Source organism: Aulonocara stuartgranti (assembly GCF_965226115.1).
Source record: "Aulonocara stuartgranti genome assembly, chromosome: 18".
Taxonomy (NCBI): Eukaryota; Metazoa; Chordata; class Actinopteri; order Cichliformes; family Cichlidae; genus Aulonocara; species Aulonocara stuartgranti.
This window is the reverse complement of record NC_138954.1, coordinates 1,992,801-2,020,283: the sequence shown is the minus strand read 5'-3', so window position 1 is coordinate 2,020,283 and position 27,483 is coordinate 1,992,801. Positions and strand designations below refer to the sequence as shown.

The 27,483-nt window shown below is 41.6% G+C and overlaps 2 protein-coding genes across 2 annotated transcripts in view; both read left to right on the top strand.

Moving 5' to 3' along the window:
* Positions 1-5,140: 5,140 nt before the first annotated feature.
* LOC309693914 (uncharacterized protein) overlaps positions 5,141-27,483 on the top strand; it is a 54,864-nt gene continuing 32,521 nt past the window's right edge. The window contains exons 1-2 of the mRNA XM_082513558.1: positions 5,141-5,155; positions 8,650-8,757. Of these exons, the coding sequence (XP_082369684.1) occupies positions 8,658-8,757 (100 nt within the window). The 5' untranslated portion in view covers positions 5,141-5,155; positions 8,650-8,657. The remainder of the gene's footprint in view (positions 5,156-8,649; positions 8,758-27,483) is intronic.
* Positions 13,225-24,866, top strand: LOC309693934 (uncharacterized protein). The gene is made up of 2 exons (XM_082513605.1): positions 13,225-14,950; positions 24,805-24,866. The coding sequence occupies exon 1, from the start codon at positions 13,281-13,283 to the stop codon at positions 14,892-14,894; it is 1,614 nt and encodes a 537-aa protein (XP_082369731.1). The 5' UTR covers positions 13,225-13,280; the 3' UTR covers positions 14,895-14,950; positions 24,805-24,866.

Genomic DNA, 27,483 nt, shown 5'->3' with positions numbered 1-27,483 from the left:
CTACTTCACATATGAGGCTCAGTTCTACAGGCAGAAACATGGGTGTGCCATGGGTCCCCCAGTTTCACCCACAGTGGCCAAATTGTACATGGAAGAAGTGCAAAAGAGGGCTTTGCTATCCTACCCTGGAACACCACCACCTTACCACAGTTCATGGATCACATTACCTCGGTGGATCAACACACCAGAGAGGATATGAAAACTGACAAGCAGGGCTGGGTTGTTTTCCCCTTTATAAGCACAGGTGCAGGTAGTTAGCCCTTCTTGTTGTGTGAATCTGGAACTATGTGAATCCCTGGTGAGAAGCATTGCTATTTGCCACAGTCCAGGCTGAGACAAGGAACATCCAAGAATACATTGGGAAGATGGCCCCAACTGACCGAGTGCTCAGTGAATACCTCAGGCAGCAGAAACCCAAGAAAGAGGAGGGAGACGAGGAACCATCATGGAAGGACAGGCCCCTGCACGGTATGTACCACCGGCAGATAGAGGAGGTGGCTGATATCCAGAAATCCTACCAGTGGCTGGACAAAGCTGGACTGAAAGACAGCACAGAGGCACTAATCATGGCAGCACAAGAACAAGCTCTGAGTACAAGATCCATAGAGGCTGGGGTCTGTCACACCAGGCAAGACCCCAGGTGCAGGCTGTGTAAAGATGCCCCAGAGACAATCCAGCACATAACAGCAGGGTGCAAGATGCTAGCAGGCAAGGCATACATGGAACGCCATAACCAGGTGGCCATCAGAGAAGAGCTCGAGAGGATGTGGAGGGTGAAGGTAACGGTGGTCCCCGTGGTAATCGGAGCACTAGGTGCGGTGACTCCCAAGCTAGGCGAGTGGCTCCAGCAGATCCCGGGAACAACATCGGAGATCTCTGTCCAGAAGAGCGCAGTCCTGGGAACAGCTAAGATACTGCGCAGGACCCTCAAGCTCCCAGGCCTCTGGGGCGTGCTGGGTGTTTGTTTTTTTTATATATATGTATATATTCATTTATTCAATATAGGCCATCCAATTAAGGTCAATGTCATGTTTTTAGTTGTTAGAATCTGAAGGAAGGAATATTTTATTTTTTGTTTTTTTGCTTTTCTGGTTTCCCCCTGATGGGTTGCCACCTTAACATGGTCAGGGGGTTTGCATGCCTTAGTGACCATAAAAGCTAGACCAGCAGAAGCTTAGCCTTCAGGTGGGACACCCAAGTTGGTCAGGCCTTAGGGTAGAGGCCTGACAAAGTGCAATCCAATTACATGACAAAAACCGTTGTCCAGAGTACGGCAGCCACGATTAGTCGACTATCAAAATCATCACCGATTAATTTAATACTCAGTGCATTATTTGAAGCTTTGTAAGATCCTGAAAGACGCACGAATAAGCAGTAGGATTTAAGAGTGTTATAACTGACTGAAACAGAAGATGGCAGCTGCCGTTAAACGCAAAAGAAGAAGAAGAAGCAGTCTCCGGTATTGTAGCTATGTCCAAGTTTAGGGGCCGCATCCTTCGGAGGCTGCATTTGTAGGCCGATTACGTTACAGTGATGCGACGAAGGCTGTCCAAATTCCTCCAAATGTGGCCGGACTGTTAGAACAGCTTTGAAATTCATATGGGTTGTTCGCACTAAAGTAAAAACCACCATCGCTTCATGCGGAGACCCCTTCAGCGCCAGCTGCGGTCTCAAGGCTGGAGCTGAACAAAACACCCTGCTAACGACTGTGTTTAGACTGTCACACCAGAGAGCCAAAGATAATAATAATAATAATAATAATAATAATGGATTGGATTTATATAGCGCTTTTCAAGGCACCCAAAGCGCTTTACAATGCCACTATTCATTCACTCTCACATTCACACACTGGTGGAGGCAAGCTAAGATTAATAACAAGTATGATTAAATGCATAAAGGTCTATTAACACATAATGTTAGCTACTGTTTCTCCTAATATCATACTCCTGGGAGACTTATGTCATATGGATAACAGTGATCATCCTCTCACCAAAGACTTCTCATCCTGCCTCAATAGTTTTGGCTTTAAACAACATATAAACCTCCCTACTCATACTAAGGGCCATACTTTGGACCTATTTTGTTGCTCTGGACTACTAAGCTGATGAACTACTAATTTCTGATCACTTGCTTCTGTCTTTCAATGTCAAAATGACCTTTTCTATAACCAAGAACCCTCGTACCATTTCTTTTCGGAATATTAAGAAAATCAATCCTGATACTCTTTCTTTTGCTTTTTCTAGTCATTTGCATTTTCATAACCTGCTCACCCAAGAGGACTTAGTTTCCTATTATAACTCTAGTCTCAATAGTATTCTAAGATCTGTTGCCCCACTCAAAACCAAATCTGTATCATATCATATCATCTGTATCTCAGTCAGCACCCTGGTTCACAGCTGAACTCAGGCTCCTGAAAGCAAAAGGCCGACGACTCGAACGCCTTTATAAGAAAACTGGTCTGAATATCCACAAGGAAATGTTTAATAATCATATTACGTATTATAAGGAGTGTATTAATCAGACAAAATCTGCTCACTACTCCTCCATTATCTGTTCAAAAGACGACTCAACCAAGATACTGTTTTCACTGTTCAATTCTTCTTTCAGGTCACCAGATTTTTTTACCTGCTTTCTGCCCAGCAGGAGGTCTCACACACACACACACACACACACACACACACACACACACACACACACACACACACACACACACACACACACACACACACACACACACTCAGTTCAGTTCAGTTCATTTTTATTTCAAACATTTCAAACATGTGCCTTCACAATCATTACAAAATCTCATTCCATTATTTGTTTGAAAAGGAGTAGGCTGAAGTATTTACTTATTTGTCCCTACCCCCTCAAGTTTTACCTCTCATTCATTTAATTTTTTTTGTCTTAAATTAAACAAACAACATATGAAACATATGAAGTAAAACAAAACATAACATACATAAATCAAAAACAAGAAATTAGCAAGCCCCACCACAGTATAGTTTCTTTCATATGAAAAATACAGAATGTGTATATTTGCAGATACACAAGTTATGGAAAAACAACAAAACAAAACAAAAAAACAAAAAACAAAAAAGAACCGCAACACCATTACCAGCAACATTACTCTTACATACATACAGAAGTTCACACATATACATACAATGCCTTGTCTTAGAACCATGGGGGCGTTGCTTTGCTGTGTGAACTGTTTCTCAATAAAAGGCAGCAGGAGGAGGCTGGATTTGGGGTAATTTTCGTGGTGGACACAGACGAGGCCTCCCTTGCGCAAGTAATCGATCAATCGCTGACTGTCTTGTTTTCTTTCATGATGAATAAGTCTCTAGAACTAGCGGGGCTTGTGGAAACACAGACCCAACAATTACACTGTTTTTCTGCCTTCCAACTTCCCTCTACTGAGAAGCTTCTTCAGTTCAGAACTGAAGAAGCTTCTCGGATGAGAGGTGAAACGTCTTCAAGTAACTTAAAGAAGTCCAGACGCTTTTCTTTGCAAGCTCCTTTGATTATCCAGGACCAACAGTTTCTCTGTTACTATCAATAACTCGCCAGCCTCCGTTTCTTCTTCTGTGAAAAGTTTGGGTGTCATCCTCGGCAGTACTCTAACTTTCAATTCACACATTAATAATGTTACTCGGTCTGCATATTTTCACTTGCGCAACATTGTTTTATTTTTATTTTTTTTGCCTGTCCCGTTTGGCTCTTTTGCCATCAGAATTGTTGTCTAAAGGCAAAGAAAGGTGCCCAACGGATTTACTTTACCAAATTGACCATCCCAGCCTTGCCGTATTGGTCTATTTGATTCACCTTTTATTGTTTATTTTATTTCATTTTCACTTGCTAAATACGGGACAGACTTGAATGAGGAAAAGAAAAGGGAGAAAGAAAGAGGGAAAGAAAAAGAGCGTGGAAGAGGGACGAGGATAAAGTGCAAAAAAACAAAAACCAACAAAATAAGCAGACAAAAAATACATCTATCAATCACCTGGATCACCTGTTGAGAAACAAGTGGAAACAAGCAGAAGAAAAAAAAAGAGCAGCATAATAAACAACATCACGATCATCTATGTGAATATAACAGTAAATACTAAATACTTGGGGCGACCGTGGCTCAGGGGGTTGGGAAGCGTATCTGTAACCGGAAGGTTGCTGGTTCGATCCCCGGGCTCTCTGTCCTGGTCGTTCTGTCCTTGGGCAAGACACTTTACCCTACCGCCCACTGGTGTTGCGCCGATGGCGCGATATGGCAGCCTCGCTTCTGTCAGTCTGCCCCAGGGCAGCTGTGGCTATAACCGTAGCTGCTTCCACCAGTGTGTGAATGTGAGAGTGAATGAATAGTGGCATTGTAAAGCGCCTTGGGTGCCTTGAAAAGCGCTATATAAATCCAATCCATTATATTAAACATTATTGTGCAGCACGTAAGATCGACAGCGCACAGTGTGCTTTGAGGTAGGAGCCAAAAAGCACCTACCGGGTGATCACCCGTGTGTACACCTGTGAGCATGGACGCGCTTGTTTTTTTAAAAGGTTCCTTCATGTAATGATCTGCTAGAGGGTGTGGGGGGGGCCACAGCCCCGTCCTCCAGGGCATGAAGCAGGTATGGAGGAGATCAAAACTCCAGACATTCAGAGGCCCCCAGAACACAAGAGACCATGGAAGACCCACAGAGGGGCAGCCGCGCCACTGTCCCAGAAAGAGCTGAGGAGAGTCCCAGATGAGGGCTCACTCAGCAGCCGTCGGTTTTCTCTGTTTTATCATGGAGACAAAAGAATTGGGGTTTAATAAAAGGCAGCTAAAGGAAGCTTTTATTGGCACAGGTTGAAAACATGCAAAATCCACACAGAAAGATCTTCTGTGATATCGAGATTAAACCCAGAGGTTTCTTTTTGTGATGCAGGAGTCCTGTTAGCGTTTAGCTCAAAGCACCACAGTGGCTTTTATTACTATTGCCCAGACTGTTAGTTTGGTTTCACTAAAACAACTTTCTAGAAGTTACACCATTTCTCAGAAATCAGCCTGATACTCTGCTGCACATCTTTCTGTTAATGAGTAAAGGTCAGGTGGAGTTTGTCCCTTGCAGAGATTATAAAGGCAGAAAGCACAGGATGAGGTCAGAGGATCCCACAGCTTTCTACTGTGAGTACACCAAGGTTTTCTTTTTGTCTCCAGGTGAAAGTGCATATATGGGCTTAGTTTTGGGTCTGTTATGTATTGTAAAAATTAACAAACTACTAATCAATACTGAACTGTATTCTAGGCGCCAATGAACTGATGCTACAGTTACAGTAATGTGTTGTCTTCTTATGTTAAAAGTAGAGGAGAGGCTTTTAAGATTGAAGATGCTTTAGAGTGCAGAATGTAAGAAGTTAAATGCTAATAAAGCAGAGATAAAGGAAAAACATTAATCTGTAGGTCAACAGTGTGCATGTTTAAACAGACACATAAACAGGATGGCAGCCTGATATATTTTTAAAATTCAAAAAAAATTTTAAACATTAATCTTAAATTTCACATAAATTGTCATGAACTGGTTGTCATTTTAATTAATATTACATTTCTTACAAAATTTTTCTTTGTTAAGCTGATAAAAAGGACAAGTTGGGTGATAAGAAAGGAATATAATTTCATCTGCATAACCTGTATATTAATTATGAGAACAAGGCGAAGCATAAAAATTTAGGACACGCAAGCAAAAGTATCTCTCTCAGGCTTATCACGTCCAACTCTCTTATCAGAGTTCCTCCCCAACAATAAAAATTAAGGGTAAAGACCAAGGTTAAAAAATAACGCAGTAAAGTTGTGTAAGGCAAATAACTTTCCACTGACAGCATACTATTTTTATTTTAATATCTGACTCAAACTGAGGACTTAGCTCTCCAGCTACAGTCAGTACTCCAAGTACTGTAACAGTAACTTTTTTACCAACACAAGCAAATTTTTATCCAACGCACACAGCTTGAACTGAGAAATGAAACATTCCTTCAACATAAATGAGAACTTTGACTGGCAGGAAATGTACTGAAAGCCGACATACAAATAGTTAGAATTTCCTTAGGCACTTCTCACTTAAAGGGAGCTAATTAGAATTATTAAACAATATGTTAGATGTTTCCAAAAGTAATTTTACTATAAGTAAGTTAGTAAAGCATTTTTAAGCAAAAAACTTTTTGAAAAATCTCACATAAAACCCTTATTAACTAGGACAGTTAATGAAGTGTAAGAAACCAAATTAAGAATGACTGACAAACACTTGGTCTGAATACTAACAGGAAGTCTGCTTGAAAGCTGAAGTAAAAGTAACCCTGAAGAAATTTTTTTATTTTTTATTTTTTTGGTGTCCCGTTTGGATCTTTAGCATCAGAATTGTTGTCTTAAGGCCAAGACAGATGCCAAGTGGATTTATTTTACCAAGTGGATCATCATGGCCTTGCCATATTGGTCCATTTGATTGACCTTTATTATAATTATGAATTTATTTTATTTTCAGTTGCTACAAACGGGACAGACATGACTGTGGGATAGGACAGGGAGAGAGAATGAAAGAAAGAGAGGGAGAGAAAGAAAACCAAAGGGGAGAAGAGACGGTGAGAAGGGGGGAAGAAAAACAAACAAACAAACCAAACACCTGGATCACCTGTATGGAGAAAAAAAAACAGAAGAGAAAGCAAACAGCAAAGAGCAACATAATAAAAAAAACAGCACCATCACAATAAACTAGCTAGCAGTAGATATCAGTAGATACTAAATAATAAACGATATTGTGCAGCACGCAAGATAGACAGCGCACAGTGTGCTTTGAGGCAGCAGCCAAGAAAGCTGTAGTCCGCGTCTGTGAACACCCGTGTGTACACCTGTGTGCATACCTGTGTGGATCAGCATGCTTGTATTCCAAAGGTTTCTCCATGTAACGATCTGCTAGGGAGTGTGGGGGGGCCACAGCCCCGTCCCCCAGGGTATGAAGCAGGTATGGAGGAGATCCAGGCCCCAGACATCCAGAGGCCCCAGAGCACGAGGACCCGAGGAGGACCACCAAAGTGGGGGGGGGACTGTGCCACCCTCCTGGGAAGAGCTGAGTAGAGCCCCAAAGGACAGGTCACCCCGCAGCTACGGAGCAGAGGCCAGAGGGGGTTGCAGTGGCGTGCCCGCGGGCTCTGCCGGCAGCCAGCTGTGCCAGAGAGGACCGAGCTTCAGGTCCAGAGGCCTGAGGGCACCCCACCCCCCGGAAGGAGCCCAGCCAGGCCACAGGCGCCCGGCCCCGCCAATCGGCCACCAGGAGTGAGTCGGTACATACATGAGTGCCCAGCCCCAGACGACAAGGACCACCAACACACCAACGTCTGAGGGCATCAGTCACCGGCAGGGAGTGTGGTGAGGGGAGATAGGCCTCCGTACTTTAGAGGGCCTGAGATGTTCCCAGAGAGGTTGAGTCTAAGACCCAACCTGACATATAGACACAGACGAACAGGCGCACACGGACACAGACGTGCATTCCCACCCCATATACACAACCAAATACTCGGCACTCACCCAACATGTAGACTGACACAAATAGACACTGCACAGACAGACACACTCCCCAAACATACTCTATATCCCAGGTCCAGGTACCCCCGCCCTCAGAGGGGCAAGCCACACCTAGACCCAGGAGATGTAACCCTTCTCTCTGGGGTGGAGGCAAGCGGACCACCTCCTTATCTGCAGTAGCGGGGAGGCCCCGCATCCCAGACCCCAGTCTGACGGCCAGCACCTCCTCCCAGCCCCCCAGCCCTGACGGCTAACAGAACCGGGGTGAGTGAAGACCTCAAACCTCCCTACGCCCGCTCATATGTAGTGTTGCTGTGTGCTGTTCTAAAGTGCATTTAAAACTCAGGAGAGCATGGTACTAGCTTCCTCTCAGAGAGCAGCACGGCTCCTCCCGAAAACCCTCAGTGTCTAAATGTATTTAAAATTGAGGGTAGGGCACCAGCGCCAGAGGTGGGTTGGAGTACACCGACCATCCTCTGGATGCTGTAAAACGTGCCCACCCCCAAGGCCCTACATGGATGTGTTATGTGAGAGTGTGAGTAATGTGGATGTCTAGGTTGCAGAATAAAATTGAGGCACAGGCGGCCAGAAGGGGACAGAGGGGGGGTGCCCCCCCTGCACCCTGGTGACATACCTGCACCCCAAGCCCTGCATGTGGGTGGGTGTGGTAGAGCGGGAATAGGGAGGCAGCTGAGGATGGGGAGGGAAGAAAGGGAGGAGCAAGCGGCCCCTCCCTGGGGCCAGCTCCCCCGCTGACCCCAGTAGGCACCTCCACACTCTGGAACCCACCAGGGCAAGGGGGCCCAGGCCCATCCGGACCGGGGCCCGCAGCAGCAGCACCGCCCAGCCTGAAGAAATATTTTTACTGACTTGTCTGTTTTTTGTGAAGGAGCCGAGCATCAATCAAATTCAGTAAATTTATAGCAGGACAAAGGGAAATGACCTAAATGTGCTTTGAGGAGACTTAAGACTATTGTCTCAAAAGATTAAAGAGTGTGAGGATGGTTAGTATCTTAAACTGCTGCTGTGGTAACACAGACACAAGTGAGAACATGAACAAACAGAAGAGAAACAAACTAACAAGCTGTTCATTTGGTCCTGTTCAGACTGAGCCATGGACTCTGAATCTGGCAGTACGATGGAGGTGGCGGCACTCGGCCGGCCTTTCAGTCTTGGGATGCTGTATGACTGCCGCAAAGACTCACTAATCCCAGGTAAGAATTCATTATATAGATTATACAGTATATATATATATATACATACATACATGAATGCTTGAGTCTGAAAGTCTTTTATACTCCATTGTGGTTATTGTCATATCCACTTGGAGCCATTTCTACAGCACAGTCTGTTTTTCATTATTGATTTTGAATTTCCAGAAAAGAAAAAAAGGACATGAGATCACAGTTAGCCAAGAAATACTGTGTAGCTTTGTTGTACAAATCAGGTGTTAATAAAATACCAAGTGTCTACTAGTTCAGGTACAATGGGAGAAAAGAAGTCAGTGGGGAACAAGTATCAGCATGGGACAAAGTTTATAATATAGGCAGAGAGGTAGTCCTGTTGGAACATAACGTAGTGATGCTCTGCCACTTTTTTTCGGGAACAGGAAGTAAAATATGGAGCAGAAATGGGCAGCGATTACTTTTTTCAAGTAACGAGTAATGTAAGGGCAAAAAGTGCAAAAAGTGTAATTAGATTACTGTTACTTTCCCATAATCACGCTGCGTTACTGCAGTACTAAACCATGATTTTGTTTGTGAGAGTGTCTCATGACAATGACATCAGCACGTGCGACGTCCGTGGCAGCGACAGACGTGTGTAGATCAACAATGGATAATATGGAGTGCGGAGAGAGTACGACCATGTAGCGTTTAAAACGTGGATGTACTTACATTAATTCAAGTTTTATTCTGTAAAAAGTGACAAAAACATTAGTATCCGCTGTTCACTCTGCGTGGGAAGAAAACTTCTTTCCACAGCAAAAAATTAAACTTCAAATCTGAGCGAGCACAGAGAACGCTGCCACAGGAATGTGACATTCACAGAGAAACCCCCGGATCCTCCCACTGACATGACCGCTGAGGCACCGAGCAAACCTCCACCCTGTTTTTTCTGGATTAGGCAGAAAAAGTAACTTGAACAACACTGATATGGAGAGCTGAAATTAAGTTCTCACTCCAGAATATTTCATGCAAGCATGTTAATAAAAACAAGACTTTGTAACAGTCTGTGCCAGCACAAAACCCTCTTTTGACAAAAAAATACTTTTGGGATTTACCAAAGAGGCACTGAATCAGTTTTGTGGCTGAAAGCCCCTTGGAGAAATTAGGTGATGATGCATTTGCCCACGGGAGTGAAAAGTTCTTTGGGCAATTTAACAGTCCACTTAATTATATACAAAGATGCAGTCAGTTCATTTCAATAATTACTTGGTAAAAGCAGCTCAAATTAGTGGCTCAGAAACAAGCAGCCAATGAGGAAGCAAATTATGTCTAAACAATTTTCTCTCTGAAAATAGCGTGGCAGTTAAATGAGACGAGACTGAAGAAAGGTCAGTATGAGTAAGAGGAAATATAACTTCCTTAGATAGCCCCTTCAACCGTGACCTCCCACACCCCATAATTATGGAATCTTTTCACCCTGTTTCTTTAAAAGATCTATCAGAAATACTAACTGAAATGAAACCTCAAATTCAATAAACAAACAATTTTCTGCAGCTGAACACAGACAAGACTGAGTGTTTAATTCTCACTCTAGAGCAGGGGTGTCAAACTCCAGGCCTCGGGGGCTGGAGTTCTGTAGATTTTAGATCTCACCCTGGGTCAACACACCTGAAACAAATTATTAGTTCGTTACCAGGCCTCTGGAGAACTTCAAAACATGTTGAGGAGGTCATTTGGCCATTTAAATCAACTGTGTTGGATCAAGGACACATCTAAAACCTGCAGGACTCCGGCCCTCGAGGCCTGGAGTTCGACACCTTTGCTCTAGGGAGTATCAAGCCTCACATTAGAAAAAATCTGGGTCCTTTGTCATCCTCAATAAAAGCTACTGCTCGGAATCTTGGGTTAATTTTTGAGCAATCTGTCTTTTGATGCTCATGTCAAGTCTATGACCTGCTCTTGCTTTTTTCATTTAAGAAATGTTGCCAAACTTAGGACTATTGTCTCAAAAGGTGAACTGGAAATGTTTGTCCATGCCTTCATCTCCTTCCAATTAAATTATTGTAACACACTCTTTTCCCGTATGTCAATGGCTTCTTTAAATCACCTTCAAGTGGTCCGAAATGCAGCAGCAAGGCTTTTAACCCACAGTCATAAATTCTCCCATTTCACTCCCTTGTTAAAGTCCTTGCACTGGCTTCAGGTTGGGTCTTCACGACGAGAGACCCCCAATTATATCATTGAGCTTCTTCACCCTTACCCTCAAAAACATATCGTTAGATCCATGGATAGTGGTCTTCTGACTATTCCATGTACCCATTTAAAAACAAAGGGGGATCGTGGTTTCCAAACCCTAGCTCCAATATCGTGGAACAGTTTACCTCCCCTCTACACACCATCGACTCTGTTGCTTCTTTTAAAAAACAGTTGAAAACACATTTATTTAGACAGGCATTTGGGTAATGTTCATGTGTAATATGTTGTTTTGTCTGATATGTTTTCATACTGTTTAAAAATACATGTTTATTATTACTACTCCTGCTGCACTTTATATATAGACTAATAAGAACAACAACCACCTTGGGGTATTTTACTGTATATAGTAAGCATCTGTACACAGTATAGTATTTTGGATTGTTTTCTTCTTGTTTATTTTTTCTATTTTCATTTCTCTAGTGTCGGATTAAATAAAGTCTATCTCTGTGTCTTTACAGCAATAACTCTGTGGGACCGTAAGGATCTCAGGGAAGATATAGCAGAAAGATCACAGCCCTCTAATGATTTTGAAATTGTTGCATCTGAATCAATCAAGGACAAATCTTCAGCTCTAAATGTTGAAGCTTCACTGAAGGCAAGTTTCCTGGGTGGACTGGTTAAGGTTGATGGATCTGCCAAATATCTGAATGATAGTAAATCTTCCAGAAATCAGGCCAGAGTAACACTGAAGTACAAGAAAACCACAAAGATCCAGGAGCTGTCCATGAATCATCTTGGAAGAGGAAACGTGAAGCATCCATATGTTTTTGATCAAGGCTTAGCAACACATGTAGTCACAGCTATTCTTTATGGAGCACAAGCTTTCTTTGTGTTTGACCGTGAAGTTTCTGAACAGGAAAATCATCAAGATGTTCAGGGCAACTTGAAGGTGATCATCAAGAAGATTCCCTTACTTTCTGTAGAGGGTGAAGGTTCCCTGAAGATGGAAGACAAGGACAAAGAAAGTGTTCATAAATTCTCCTGCAGGTTTTATGGAGACTTCTGTCTTCCAAAACCACCAATAACCTTTCAAGGTGCAGTAGAAGTCTACCAAAGCCTGCCAGGATTACTGGGAGACAAAGCTGTACCAGTGAAGGTCTGGCTGCTGCCACTGACAGCTTTAGATTCTTCTGCTGCTAAACTCGTCCGTCAGATCAGTATAGGATTAGTTCAAGAAGCACAGACAGTCCTGGAGGACTTCAGTGAGCTGGAAATGAGGAGCAATGATGTACTGGGAACCAGCATTGCACAGCAGTTCCCACAGATTGGTAAGAAAATGAAAACTTTCAAAGAAATGTGCTCTGAGTTCAAGCTGGAATTCCAACAGACTTTGGCCAAGAAGCTTCCATCAATCCGAGGAGGAGGAGAAGAGGAAGCTGAGCTTGCAGAGATCCTGAAGAAGAGACATTCTTCACCTTTCAGCAGCAAAAACCTGAACGAGTGGATGGACTGTAAAGAGAGAGAAATCTACACTTTAATGTCTTTTACCAGGATGATGAAAAACACCAAAATCATCTCGTCTCAAAATGATCTGTACAAGGAAAGTCTGAGTGCAGAGCATGTTGTGTGTTTTGTTTTCACCTCTCTGGGAAAGGATGAACCGTACCTCTCAGCTTTATCAAGATACTTAAAAGGAAAAACCAACCCAGACCTTCAAGATCCTCACACTCATGATGTAGAGAAGGAACAATGGTACGCCTCAAAAGAAGTAACAGCTGAAATGTGGAGAAAAGCAAAACTCTTCAGTGATTTTGCAGAGGCCAACAAGGAGAACAAGAACATGAAGTTCCTGACAGTGGGGTTAACTAATGAGACCCAGGAAGGTTCCAGCATCCACCTTTATGAAGGTGGATTTACTGTCAGTGAGAACTTTGAGCTTCCTTCAAAGCCTGAAACTCTGACAGCAGCTGACATAAACCACTTGGTCTGAATACTAACAGGAAGTCTGCTTGAAAGCTGAAGTAAAAGTAACCCTGAAGAAATTTTTTTTTTTTTATTTTTTTGGTGTCCCGTTTGGATCTTTAGCATCAGAATTGTTGTCTAAACCACAACAGTGTGACACTGAAGATTTCTCCACCCAGATTTGGAGCGGAGAACATCACCTTGAGTACTGTGTCAGTGGAGAGGATGGACGGCAGCAGAAGACAGAAGCAAAGGCTGAAGAAGTCACAGTGAGAGATCTGAAGCCAAACACAGAGTATGTGTTCAGATGCAGAGCAGTGACCTCAGCAGGTGTCGGGCCGGATAATCAAGTTTCTATTAAAACCTTACCCTGCAGCCCTCCTGCAAAACTTAGACTTGAACCAAATTCAAGCATGGCACACGTAAGATTTAAACACCTCAAAGAGCTTCTCAGGCATAAAAGTAAAAAGATCAAATCTGATTCCCCCTCAGTTTACAAACTGCCTCTGACAGAAGAACACATGAACATAGATGGATGCAGGAAGTTTGACTTTGGAGAAGAAAGCACGAGGCAGAATCGTACAATAATGCTTCTTGGAGCGACAGGATCAGGAAAGTCCACTCTGATCGATGGGATGATCAACTACATTGTTGGTGTAGAGTGGGAGGACAGTTTCAGGTTTAAATTCATTAATGAGGATCAGTCAACATCACGAGCTCACAGTCAGACCTCTGAAGTCGCTGTGTACAAAATCAACCACCAGGAGGGATTTCAAATCCCGTTCTCTCTGACCATTATTGACACTCCAGGCTTTGGAGATACAAGAGGCATAGAAAGAGACAGAGAGATCACAGAGCAGCTACGTAATCTCTTCACTTCCTCACATGGTGTCAGTGAAATCGATGCTGTGTGTTTTGTAGCTCAGGCTGCTTTAGCACGACTCACACCAACACAAAAATATGTGTTTGATTCAGTGCTCTCAATCTTTGGCAAAGATGTGGCAGAAAACATCAGGATCCTGGTGACATTTGCAGACGGTCAGCGACCTCCAGTTCTCGAGGCGATCAATGCTGCAGGAGTCCCATGTCCTAAAACAAACAACCTGCCGGTTCACTTCAAGTTCAATAACTCAGCGCTGTTTGCAAATAACAAATCAGCTGAAGGAGACAGAATGAGTGATGACGATGATGAAGGAGGCTTTGATCAGATGTTTTGGGAGATGGGGACAAAAAGCATGAAAAGGTTTTTTGCCACTCTGAATAAAATAGAAACTAAAAGCTTGACACTGACAAAGGAAGTCCTCAGAGAAAGAAAGCAGCTCGAGATTTCAGTTGAGAGTCTGCAGGTGCAGGTGAAACTTGGGTTAGCCAAGCTTGAGGAGATAAAAGAGACGAGGGAAAAACTTAAAGAATATGAAGCAGAGATCGGCAGAAATGAGAACTTTGAATTTGAAGTTACTGTCAAAAAGCCTGTTTATGTGGACCTTTCTGGCTCTGGAAACTACATCACCAACTGTCAGCAATGTCATGTCACCTGTCACTATCCCTGTCCCATAGCAAATGATGCAGATAAAAGAAAGTGCACAGCAATGGGACCAGATGGATACTGTACTCAGTGTCCAGGCAAATGTATTTGGAATGTACACTTTAATCAGAAGTACAGATGGTACTATAAAGACGTTAAAGAGAAAAGAACAATAAAGGAGCTGAAAGAAAAGTATGATAGAGCCAGAGAAGAGAAGATGACTGTTCAGCGACTGGTTGACAAACTAAAGGCTGAATATAAATATTTACAGGCTGACGTAGTGAAACTGATGGAGAAATCTTCCAAGTGTCTGAACAGACTCAAAGAGATAGCACTGAAGACAAACCCTCTGTATATTCCAGAGTACATCGACGTGCTTATTGAAGGAGAGAAATCTGAGGGCAAAGAAGGCTGGAAGCAACGAGTTCAGTCTCTGATGGAGATGAAAGGAAAAGCAGAGCTCATGGCTAAAATAGAGCAAGGAGAGAAACTCCTTCACTGAACATTCATGTGATCACAAAGAAGAACAAAGAAAAGGTCGAGACCAGTTTGAACTCAGTCGATGAAGACAAACAACACGTAAAAAATCTCATATTTACTGTTTGCTGCCTGATAAGATCTCATTTTGAACTGGTTTATCTTTAACATAGAAGTGTGATTATATTTTATTGGACTTTACAATGTTCAACCTGTAACTTTTTGTTTTCAGAATATTTTATATTCTTTAACTTTGATCTAATATTATGTTTATTTTCTCAGTGACTCCTGATGTTGATGTTTATGGAGTTTTTATTGTGTTGATTTTTATGCTTTTATTTAAAAAGTGTAATTTTACTTTTTGTTTACTTTCCTGTAATTTTTCTGTAATTTAGTTGCTTCATAAAACACAGTAAATGTTTATCAGCTATCAGGGCGCTGCTAGGATCAGAGCTTTGAGGGTGCTGAGCACCCAGAGAACTGACCAGCCAGGCAACAAACTTTACTCGGAGGAGTTTGAGACTTCGTCCCCGTCTCTGTCAGTCCCTGCATCCTTAAATGTCTCCAGTTGTCCTGAGTTCTCTCTGTCTGTCTCCTCGGTGCATTTAAACCCCTGTTCCTCCCTGTCCTCGTCGTCTGTTGTCTTCATCTCCGTTACCAGTCATCATAATTTTACCATCTCTGTGCAAGTCTGCAAATTTCTTTATTAAACCATAAGATTCTTAAATTCATCAAGTCTCTCTGTGCCTCGGTCCTCGTCACAAAACATGACATCACTGTTTTGTACATTTTAACACAATTTAATCCCACATTTTGAAAAGTCTGTAACAAAACCATCAAATCTGATAAAGGTTATTTAAATGCTGCAAAAGAAGAATGGATTGGAATAAAAATATACAAATCCTAACCTTAATTACTGGGAGAATAATGAATGATGCTCACAGTGAGTCAAAAGTAAACTGAGTGCATTTTTGGACAGAGATTCACTTTTCATGTGTGTGTATAATAGGTACATAATAGGTACACGGGTACATAAAAATAACTGCAAAAACAGAAGAATCCTTGAAATCTACAAATGTACAAAATAATGATAAAAGAATTATAGAAATGGAGGAACCTCTGCCTTTGGTACAATCTCTAAATGTATGAAAAGATCTTTACTGCAGATTCTACTATGGCTCTGCACAGTTTGTATTTTATTTTAACCAATGTGACTTTTCATTTTAGAAACAGATAGTAATTTTGTGTTGTAAGATTTATGACTTTCATGCTTTCATAGTGCTACTGTTAGGAGTTGGATTCTGGTTATGTGGTATTTTTGTCTGTATGTGTTTTTTGGTGCCTCCCCTTTTGTATAGGTAGGCGGGGCAGTGAGTCACTGAACCTGGCACACCTGTTACTCATCAGATGTTTTCCTCAGAAGTGTTCTTTAGGAGCTACCTGACAGAAGACTATTGTCGGAGTATTGGCATTTTTGGAGTGTCTGAACTTCTGCCCCTGCCTGCTGGAGCCCTTGGATTATTTTGGCGACTGTAAGGAGTTTTGTTTCCTCCTTAGGATTTTGCCTCGCCTGGTTTGTTTTCCGACTGGAGGTTTTGGCATCAAACAGTACCAAGTAAGCTCTTGTTAAGGTTCACATAATTGAGGAAGGAGAGTACAAACAACCAGGTCCAGAAGATCTTGGTCAAACAATTGATTTTAATGAATACACACGTGGGAAGACCACTCTGTACGCAGACAGGGATTAATCTTCGACTTAATCAACGCATACAGATTTTTATAGCATCAGGGTTTGAATTAATGACGCCCCTTCATACGTCACAGACAGAATATATACATACGTCAAATCAAAACCACAATGACTTTTAACACGGTTTAAAAGAACGTTGTCTTCTATCTTCATGGCAGGTACTTCCTGTCACTGCCGGATGCTCTCTTGTCATCTTGACACCTCAGCAGCAGTTCTGCGACAAACTGCTCTTTTTGCAACCCCAAGCAAAACATGATTAAACTTCCACCTATAAATGATTCTCTAACTGAGTGTGTGTGTGTGTGTGTGTGTGTGTCGTCCTCAAATGCTCTCTCATCTCACCCGTTGCACTTCTGACCTTTTACCAGACCAGAGGCTCATCCTTATGTGTAATAACCTAACTGAAACTATATGTACTATGTTGAATAAATGTTTTAATCAAGAACTTCTACTAAAAGCTTAATAAAAGAATATAAAAGTATAACAGACAATTTGAATAACCTAGTAATTCAAATAGCCTCGTCTAACCTGCTCCTCAGAATAACTTTCGGTTTCAGTTCTGCAAACTCTCTGCAACTTCCTGTCAACTGCAACTTAGTCTTTCTGAAAGACACACACACTGTTTAAACCTCTGAATGCAATATCAATGCTGCAGATTATATTATTAATGCAATAGTAATAATGATGATTATTTACCAATAGCAGTAAAATAATTTCCCTGCTCCACACTCTCCAACTCTCTGTAAAGTTTACTTAAGCTTTTCTCGGTTATTGGGCAAGACCCTCCTAATTCTCGTCCCTCTCCTTTTTTAGATCGAGTGCACTACCTGTGTGTGTTTTCGTCACCTGCACGTCCTGGCTCCGCGTCCCCATTCATACACTGTTGTATATATTTTGTCCTTGTAAATACCTCCCCCTCACTGTAAATAAACTGTCTTCACCCCAACTCTGCCTCCGTGTGTTCTGCTTCCTGGGTCCATCTGCATTTGCCATAACAGCTACTTGGGAGAGCTTGACATTTTCTCAGTCACTGTGAAAAGTTTTGAGAAACACTGATAAGTGTATGTGTGCATTTGGAAAACATTTAAAGCTGCTGCACAGAATCTTTGAAGCAAGCTTAAAACATCTTTAGAAACAGAGCATCTGCTTCTCTCTACAGCTCCTCACTCCACCAGGGCTGTTTGGCACTTGGACCATCCCAGCCTTGCCGTATTGGTCTATTTGATTCACCTTTGCTTTTATTGTTTATTTTATTTTATTTTCACTTGCTACACACGGGACAGACTTGACTGGGGAAAAGAAAAGGGAGAAAGAAAGAGGGAAAGAAAAACAGTGGGGAAGAGGAACAAAACAAACAGACAAAAAATATACACATCAATCACCTGGATCAGCTGTTGAGAAAGGAAAAAAGAGAAAACAAGCAAAGAAAACGAGAGCAATAGAATAAACAACAACACGATGATCTATGGGAATATGACAGTAAATACTAAATATTAAACATTATTGTGCAGCACATAAGATCAACAGAACACAGTGTGCTTTGAGGTAGGAGCCAAAAAGGGTGTAGTTTGTGTGTGTGATCACCCGTGTGTACACCTGTGAGCATGAGTGCGCTTGTGTTTAACAGGTTCCTTCATGTAATGATCTGCTAGAGCAGACCTTCCCCAAGTGTGGGGCCCGCCCCCTAGGGGAGGCGCAGAGCCATTGCAGGTGGGGCGCGGAATGAAAAGGGGGGAAAAAACAAAACGCTTGGACACTGCCAGCACGGGGCGCCCACAGAAACGCAAAGAAGGAGATGAAACATCGTTGAATATGTTTCCAAACCAACTTCATTCTAAGCCAAAGACTAGAAAATATGGTGAAGCAAATCTTCCCTTTGGTTTCACCTGCACAAGAGCCAAGGTAGGTCTTATTAAAACCCGATCCTTTTGTCCCCATGATAGAACAGAGAAAACCCGACTCATAGTGGTCAAAACATTTATATTTCTTTTATTCAATCATCTTCCGGAAGACAGAGAGAGACAGAGAGAGAGCCCTGCACAGCCCCAAAGCTAGTTGCAGAAACTCTAACATTAGAATTTAAAAACGTCTCACATATAGGTGTTATTTTGGTACTTTACACGTCACACAGTTTCGATACAAACACTCCTTATATGGTACAAGTTCCTCTTTTCTGTCTGGCTTCCTGTATTTATTAATATGCTTGTATAGCTCTACACTAACTTCCTGTTTTTCAGTCTGGCTGAGCACTTAGTTTATGAGTCTAAAGGGGCCTTGCTGTACAAACCTTCATTATTAAAGTACATAAAACAATATAATAAGAAAATAAGCCTTAAAATCTATATTTAAATCTCAACATCATATAACCAAAAGGCTTTGAATAAATAATAGTAGATAGGTCTGGAATGATTTTCACAAAGCCTTCTTAAGAAGAATATTTCTTATATAGGACCAATGTTCCCTCTAAGCTGCGCTGGCTCGGTCTCTGCGCACACAAAATCTGCGTTGCGCACAAAAAGTGAAGCCACGTTAATGACAGCGTGTACAACCATTGGAGATGTGAGCAGGACAGATGGAACAACTGATGGGAAAAGTGTGGACTTTATACCAGTTTTTAAATTGTGTTGATCGGCCACGTAAAACCAGAGTTATGATAAAATATCTGCAATGTTTGTTTTTCTTCCTGAATACTGTCGTTTATATTTGGAAACCAAACCCCCGCCCAGCCTTTCCTATTGGTGGAAAAATGTACCACGTGGACCAATCAAAAAATGATATGGCAACGTGGCATTTAGTTGTTTAGGGAGGGGGAAGTTTTAGGAGTGACGGCGTGTTTGAGATGTGAGAGATTTGCGACGTTTAGCACAAATCTTGTGTAGTGAGTGTGTAGTTAGTGTGTAGTTAGTGTGTAGTTAGTGTGTAGTTAGTGTGTAGTGAGTGTGTAGTTAGTGTGTAGTTAGTGTGTAGTGAGTGTGTAGTTAGTGTGTAGTGTAGTCAATAGTTTTGTTGTGTGTGTCAGAACAATGAGGCGACTGCTGAGTGTTACAGGTGTTACAGCAGTGACACATCTGCTGCTGTCAGGCCTGCAGGTATCAGGCTGTTGTTCTCCTTCATCTCATAGTGGACAGAAATTATTTTTTGGAGCGGCACAAATAATTTGTGTGGCATCAGATTTGATGCAGAACAGCTGATTGTTCTGTAAATAGTTTGAAATGTTTATTTGAAAAACTTGGTTGCATTTTTAGGTAAACAGCTGCAAAAAACTTTGTTTGCATAACAAGGAAACATTGATTCTCAGCCAGGCCAAGTGTGTTTACTATATTTGTTAAAAGAAGGGTTGTTTACAACGTTTTGGCAGCAAAGACGGGCAGAGAGGCTCCCAGGGCCCTATTTCAGGAAGCCGGTTTAGAAAACTCAGAGTGAAAAACGATACTCAGGGTTGAGTAACCCCGAACTGTCCAACTCGGAATATTCGGTTTCAGAAAGGCTGATAACAATTAGTTCAATCAACCCGGAGTTGCTTTAACCCCAAGTTAAGCGCGCGCACGAGGATACATAAAGCCCTGATTAGTGGAGCACAGATTAAGCGAGTCACCATGGAGACGGAGGGAAAGAAGGCGCGGTCAATGTATTTTACAGCGCTTGAGGCCGAAATTCTGATGGCAGCATATGCTGATAACATGCAAATTCCGCGGAAAAAAGTAACACAGCCACAGCTGCAAAAGAAAGAGAGCATGCATGGCAAAACATAGCCGACAGAGTCAATGCGTGAGTGTTAATTTAAACGTTGATCGAGGGATTTCCACCCATTTAACACCTTATTTTATTATATTTTATTTTATATTTCATACATTTTATTTTGTGACGTGATTTGAGCGCAGGTGCAACCCAACAGGCCCCAAACGTTCCTGGCAGCAAGTAAAAATGAAATATAAAAATATAGTCCAAACAGGTAAGGTGTAATTGTATTATGAGCCATAGTGCTTGGTCTGTTTGTCCCATGTAAATCAATTGCAGTTAGAGGCTACATTAATTTCCTTTCTGTAAGCACTTATTGAAATTATCTGAGCACATTACAAGTACATATTTGCTTACTCTGTATGCTCAAATGTGACCCGTTATAGCCAACAGAAAAAAAGCGGAGGCCCGAAAAACAGGTGGGGGTCCTCCACCACCACCACTCACAGAGGCTGAGCAGTTGGCTTCCACATTTGTGATAATGTTGGCAGCATCACAGTCAGTGCTCTCAATCTTTGCCAAAGATTTGGCAGAAAACATCAGGATCCTGGTGACATTCACAAACAGCCAACATCCTCCAGTTCTAGACGCAGTAAAAGCTTCAGGTGTCCCATGTCCTAAAACAAAAGACGGGCTGCCAGTTCACTTCAAGTTCAATGATTCAGCCTTGTTTGCACACAACAGATCATCTGTGGAAGAAACAGATGATGATGATTATGATGTTGAATACATAGACAGTGATGATAAAGAAGTTTACAATGAAGACGATGATGAAGAGCAAGATATTGATAAATATAATGATGTCATTAGCTTTAATGAGATGTTTTGGAACATGGGGACGAAAAGCATGGAGATATTTTTTGCTGCTCTGAATGTGACTCAAACTAAAAGCGTGACACTGACACAGGAGGTCCTCAGAGGAAGAAAGCAGCTCGAGGATTCAGTGGAAGATCTGCAGAAGCAGATTAAACTTGGATTAGCCAGGTTTGTAGAGTTAAAAAACACAAGACTTCAACTTGATGAATATGAGGCAGAGATCAACAGATATAGGAACTTTGAGTTTACAGTCGCTGTCAAGAAGCCTTATAAAGCTCGTATTTTTGGTACAGGAAACTTCATCATCAACTGTCAGCAGTGTCATGTCACCTGTTACTATCCCTCCTCCACATCCAGGGATTCAGAGAAAGAAGGCTGTGAAGAAGTTTGGTCACGTGGATTCTGCACTGAGTGTCCAAACAAATGTCACATTAATGTACACTTTTTACAAAAGTACAGTTGGGAGTATCAGAGAGTCAGAGAGAAACAAACAGTGAAAGAGCTGAAAGAAAAATATCCAAAAACCAACAAAGATCAGACAGTTGTTGAAGGACTGAAATCAAACCTGATCTGTAAAGAACATCTTCTGCAGGATAATGTGAAGAAACTACTGGAGAGATCTGCAAAGTGTTTGGACAGACTTGGAGCAATAAGATTGAAGCCAAATCCTCTCTCCACTCAAGAGTACATCAACATGCTTATTGAGGGAGAAAGATCAGAGACCAAACCAGGCTGGGGGCAACGAGCTTGGGTCCTGAGAGACATAAGAGAAAAATTAAGTACAATTAAATATTGCCACGCTTTTTCAAATATTAATTTCAACTAAGAAAGAGCTCTGATCATACAACTGTCAAAGTAAGAAATAAGAATTGGAACTTATAGATTCTGATTTTTGTTTTCTCAAATTTGCATTGTTGGAAATTAAAGGAGCCTGAATGACAAAGTTTTTGCTAGAAAAATATTCAGTTACTGAAATCAAGTTTGAAACTTTAACAATTGTAAGAACTTTGGAAGACTGATATCTCAAAACATAGAATGCAAGAGGGAGCCAAAATGAAAGTCTGAATTCATTTTTTTTTCACTATAACTGTCAAGTTTCTTTTACCTTTTTCCTCATACACATTTGTCTTGAAGTTAAAATGAAATAAGAGAAAATACAAGTAAATCAAATTTAAAAAATAGTGAAGGTAAATAAATAAAAAGATAAAATAAAAAAATGTGACGGTCTAAAGAGGAGATTGTGGAAAGAGCAAGGATTTGCAAATGTTCAGTGTAATAAAAGGTTTCTTTACTTTATTCTTTAATTTCTACATTAAAAAAACATTAACCTGAATCAAAATAATAAAAAGATTGCTTCTGTACTGTAACTGATTTTTTTTCACATCAAAATGAATCAGAATCTTTGATGTAGAACATCATAATGAACAATAAAAAGTTCAGAAACTCCTGCAAAGTCACATATTTTAGCACACACTAATAAAAAACTTCAAATTTTAAAAGGCAATTAATGACTATTTCTGAATTATATGTAGTTGAATTTAACATTACTGCAATGTAAGTCACATAGGATACTTTTTAAAATGACATTCTTAGTCAAGGAAATGAGGAAAATGCTATTTGCATTTAGCTTCCATGTTGGATTGAGCAAAAGTGACAAGCTGTACCACAAAAAAGAAATGGATAATTTGTAGAGTTGTGTGGGGTTTTTTTTAACAATCTTTTTATTGTTTTTGTAACAGCATACAAAGACTTGTAAACACTCAATAGCATAATAGCAGGAGGATTGATTTTTTTCCAGTTTAATGCAATTATACATTTGCCTGTAATGTACAATAATCCATAAACTTAATTTGATGGGCTCTTAGTTTAAGATTTTTTGGATAAATATGTAATAGCAACATTTCTGCATCTAAAACAATCTTTGTAGTTAAAATTTGGTTTATTTTGTTCATCACCTCCTGCCAAAATGCACTGACAATTCTGCATTCCCATATTCAGTGGAAAAATGTCCCACGGGCTTCCCCACATTTAAAACATGTATGTGGAATTCTGTTGTTATATTTGTTCAATTTCACCCCTGTTACATATGTTTGCATGATCCAGTTGTATTGTAATAGCTTTAGGTTACTATTAATCGATTGTTTTGAAGCTTCTAATCTGTAAATACTTAAAGAAATGTTTTGGGGGATTTGAAATTTTGAGACTAAATCCTCAAATGAAACCATTATTCACCACTTTCCCAACACCTTTTTCTGCCCAACCCTGGAACCCTGCGTCCAACTTTCCTGGTGCAAATAAAGCATTTCCCCAAATAGGACTAAACTGAGAGAGATTATTCTTAATATTCATCATTTCTTTTACTGTAAACCAAACTTCAATCATATTTTGGACTATAGGATTATTTCTTTCTTTCTTTAATTGTTTTGGCTGTGCAGAGTATAAGTACAAGTTTAATGGCATTTTAAGAGAATTTGCTTCCATCCCAACCCAAGGAGGGTTATTCTGGGATGAAAAATAAAACATAATTGTCCTTAGTTGAGTAGCCAGATAGTTCCAGTAAAAATTGGGGCATTTCAACCCCCTGTATCGAAGCTCACAGTCAGACCTCTGAAGTCACTGTTTACAAAATCAACCACCAGGAGGGATTTCAAATCCCGTTCTCTCTGACCATTATTGACACTCCAGGCTTTGGAGATACAAGAGGCATAGAAAGAGACAGAGAGATCGTAGAGCAGCTACGTAATCTCTTCACTTCCTCACATGGTGTCAGTGAAATCGATGCTGTGTGTTTTGTAGCTCAGGCTGCTTTAGCACAACTCACAGCAACACAGAAATATGTGTTTGATTCAGTGCTCTCAATCTTTGGCAAAGATGTGGCAGAAAACATCAGCATTGTGGTGACATTTGCAGACGGTCAGCGACCTCCAGTTCTCGAGGCGATCAATGCTGCAGGAGTCCCATGTCCTAAAACAAAAGACGGACTGCCGGTTCACTTCAAATTTAATAATCCAGCCTTGTTTGCACATAAAAGATCATCTGAAGAAGTCAGTTGGAGGAAGGGTAATAAAGGAGGCTTTGATCAGATTTTTTGGGAAATGGGGGCAGAAAGCATGAAGAGTTTTTTTGCCGTTCTGAGTCTTATAGAAACTAAAAGCTTGACACTGACAAAGGAAGTCCTCAGAGAAAGAAAGCAGCTCGAGATTTCAATTGAGAATCTGCAGGAGCAGGTGAAACTTGGGTTAGCCAAGCTTGAGGAGATAAAAGAGACGAGTGAGAAACCTAACAAATATGGAGCAGAGAGGAGGCGATACCTGGGAATGGAGAAGATTGCTGAAAAACTGAAGGCTCAATATGAAACGTTACAGGTTGAAGTGATGAAACTGATAGAGAAATCTTCTAAGTGTCTGAACAGACTTAAAGAGATATCACTGAAGACAAACCCTCTGTATATTCCAGAGTGCATCGACATGCTTATTGAAGGAGAGAAATCTGAGGGCAAACCAGGCTGGAAGAGACGAGTTGAGTCTCTGATGGAGATGAAAGAAAAAGCAGAGATCATGGCTAGAACAGACAAAGGAGAGAAACTCCTTCACTGAACATTCATGTGATCACAAAGTAGAACGAGGAAAAGATCAAGATCAGTTTGAACTCAGTCGACAAAGACAAATAACACATAAAAATCTCATATTTACTGTGTGCTGCCTGATAGATCTCATTTTAAACTGATTTATCTTTAACATAGAAGTGTTAAATATATTTTGTTGGACTTTATAATGTTCAACTTTTTACTTTTTGTTTTCAGCATATTTTATATTCTTTAACTTTGATCTAATATTACGTTTATTTTCTCAGTGACTCCTGATGTTGATGTTTATGGACTTTTTCATGTGTTGATTTTTATGCTTTTATTTAAAAAGTGTAATTTTACTTTTTGTTTACTTTCCTGTAATTTTTCTGGATTTTTCTGTAATTTAGTTGCTTCATAAAACACAGTAAATGTTTATCAGCTATCAAACGTAGTTTTACTAACTCACAGGTGTCATTTACACATTCACAGCTTCATTTTCATTTACTTCCTGTCCACTCGTTTTTAAATTTACACTCAGTAACTTAACACAGTGCTTGTAGTTTGGCCAGCAGCCCAGCAGAGGGCGCTCCCTTCCAGCAGAGTCCTCAGTAATGTCTGACAGTGAGGCAGCATGAAGAACTTCAGCCGTCTGAAACCAGCTCGAATGTTTCCAATGAAACTGTGCTCCTTTAGTCTCTGTGCATTTACTACATTACACATTATTTTATTAGAATCATTGAATCTGGCAGTTCTGAGCTCTGTATTCTACTGATGGGATTTCCGGCTCTTTTTAGAGAACCGGCTCTTTCGACTCCGAACAGGCTCTTCAGGTTGTTTTGTTGCTTTAATTAATTTATTATTAACAATAATATAAAATTATGCACAAAAGGAATTACTAATGTAAAAAAAGTGGTTTTATTTATATATGTTTATATATAAACATATATATATGTTTTCTTCCAAGATGGCGGCGCGTGAACAACGCGAGGCTCAGTGTCTCTCCAGAATCTGCTATTTAGCGGTTTTTTATCTACTTTTAACCGGATTATTCGTCCAGAATTGCTGTGCGTTGCTGACCTACAGCAGACAAGAGCTTCTGGACATCTGGACTCATAACTCCAACAGTTTTATCGCCGATCTCCGACTCATCCCAGAGATCTCCAGAATACCGGAGGCTGCCCACTCTCCCCGGCCGGGCGGAAGTGCACGCAGACGGCGCCGAGATCATAAACAAAGGCGAGGTAGGCGCGGAGGGCTACGGGCTAAGCTAAAGCTAACACCACACCGGCTGCCTTTACCCAGTATTTTCCTCGCCAATGTCCGTTCTCTGGCAAACAAAATGAATGAGATACGGCTCTCCATCACTAACAACAGACGGATTATGGACTCAAATGTCATGTTTTTCACCGAAACATGGTTGAACAACAGCTGCCTGGACAATGCTATCGAGTTAGCAGGACGCCACACACACCGAGCCGACAGGCTAGCAGATGACTCCGGCAAGACCAGTGGAGGTTTGTGCATTTATATTAACAATGCTTGGTGCATGAACTCCACTACTACTGAGAGTCACTGCTCACCTAATGCGGAGTTTTTAATGGTCAAATGCAGACCTTATTATCTCCCCAGAGAATTCACTTCGATCATACTCACTGCCGTGTATATACCCCCCGACGCTAATGCTAGGTTGGCCATGAAAGAACTTTCTGCAGCCATTAACAAACACCAGAATAAACATCCCGAGGCTGCTTTTATTGTTGCTGGCGACTTCAACCACACCAACTTAAAGACAGTCCTCTCCAGATTCCACCAACATGTCTCCTGCCACACCAGAGGAGACAAGACTTTAGACCATGTGTATTCCAACCTGGCTGGAGCCTACAAAGCCACACCCCTCCCCCACATTGGACAATCGGACCATCTCTCCCTGTTCCTCACACCTCGGTATTCACCACTCATCCAACGTGTGAAACCTGCTGTGCAACAATTAAAGTGTGGCCAGAGGGGACAGACGCAGTGCTCCAGGACAGATTTAAAAACACAGACTGGAATATGTTCACCCACACAGACCTGGACCAGTACGCCTCATCTGTACTGGATTACATCTCCGAAACCACAGACAGTGTCACCACCCAGAAACGGATCACCATGTACCCCAACCAGAAGCCTTGGATGAACCGGGATGTTCGTCTCCTCCTGAAGGCCCGCAACACTGCCTTTAGGTCAGGAGATGCACACGCCTACAGTACAGCCAGGGCTAATCTAAAGAAGGGCATCAAAAAAGCCAAACACCATTACAAAAAGAAGGTAGAAGAACACTTCTCCAACTCCAACCCCCGACGCATGTGGCAAGGACTCCAGACCATCACAGACTACAGGACCACCAAACCCTCCCCCGCATCCTCTGATGTCTCCTTCCTCAACGAGCTCAACAACTTTTATGCTCGTTTTGAGCGAGGGAACCCCACAACCACAACCAAAGCAGACATGACGCCAGACCACCAACCTCTGATTCTCTCCCCCACCGATGTAGGAGCGGTGCTGAGCAGGATCAATGTCCACAAGGCTGCAGGCCCTGATGGCATCCCCGGGCGTGTTCTCAGAGCGTGTTCTGGGGAGCTTGCAGGAGTGCTCACAGACATATTCAACCTGTCCTTGGCCCACGCTGTGGTACCGGCCTGCTTCAAATCCACCTCCATCGTCCCCATACCCAAAAACTCCAACCCATCTTGCCTCAATGAT

What these genes read in the sequence shown, in the direction of transcription:
- LOC309693934 (XM_082513605.1), top strand. Translation starts at nt 13,281, where the DNA reads ATGGCACACGTAAGATTTAAACACCTCAAAGAGCTTCTCAGGCATAAA.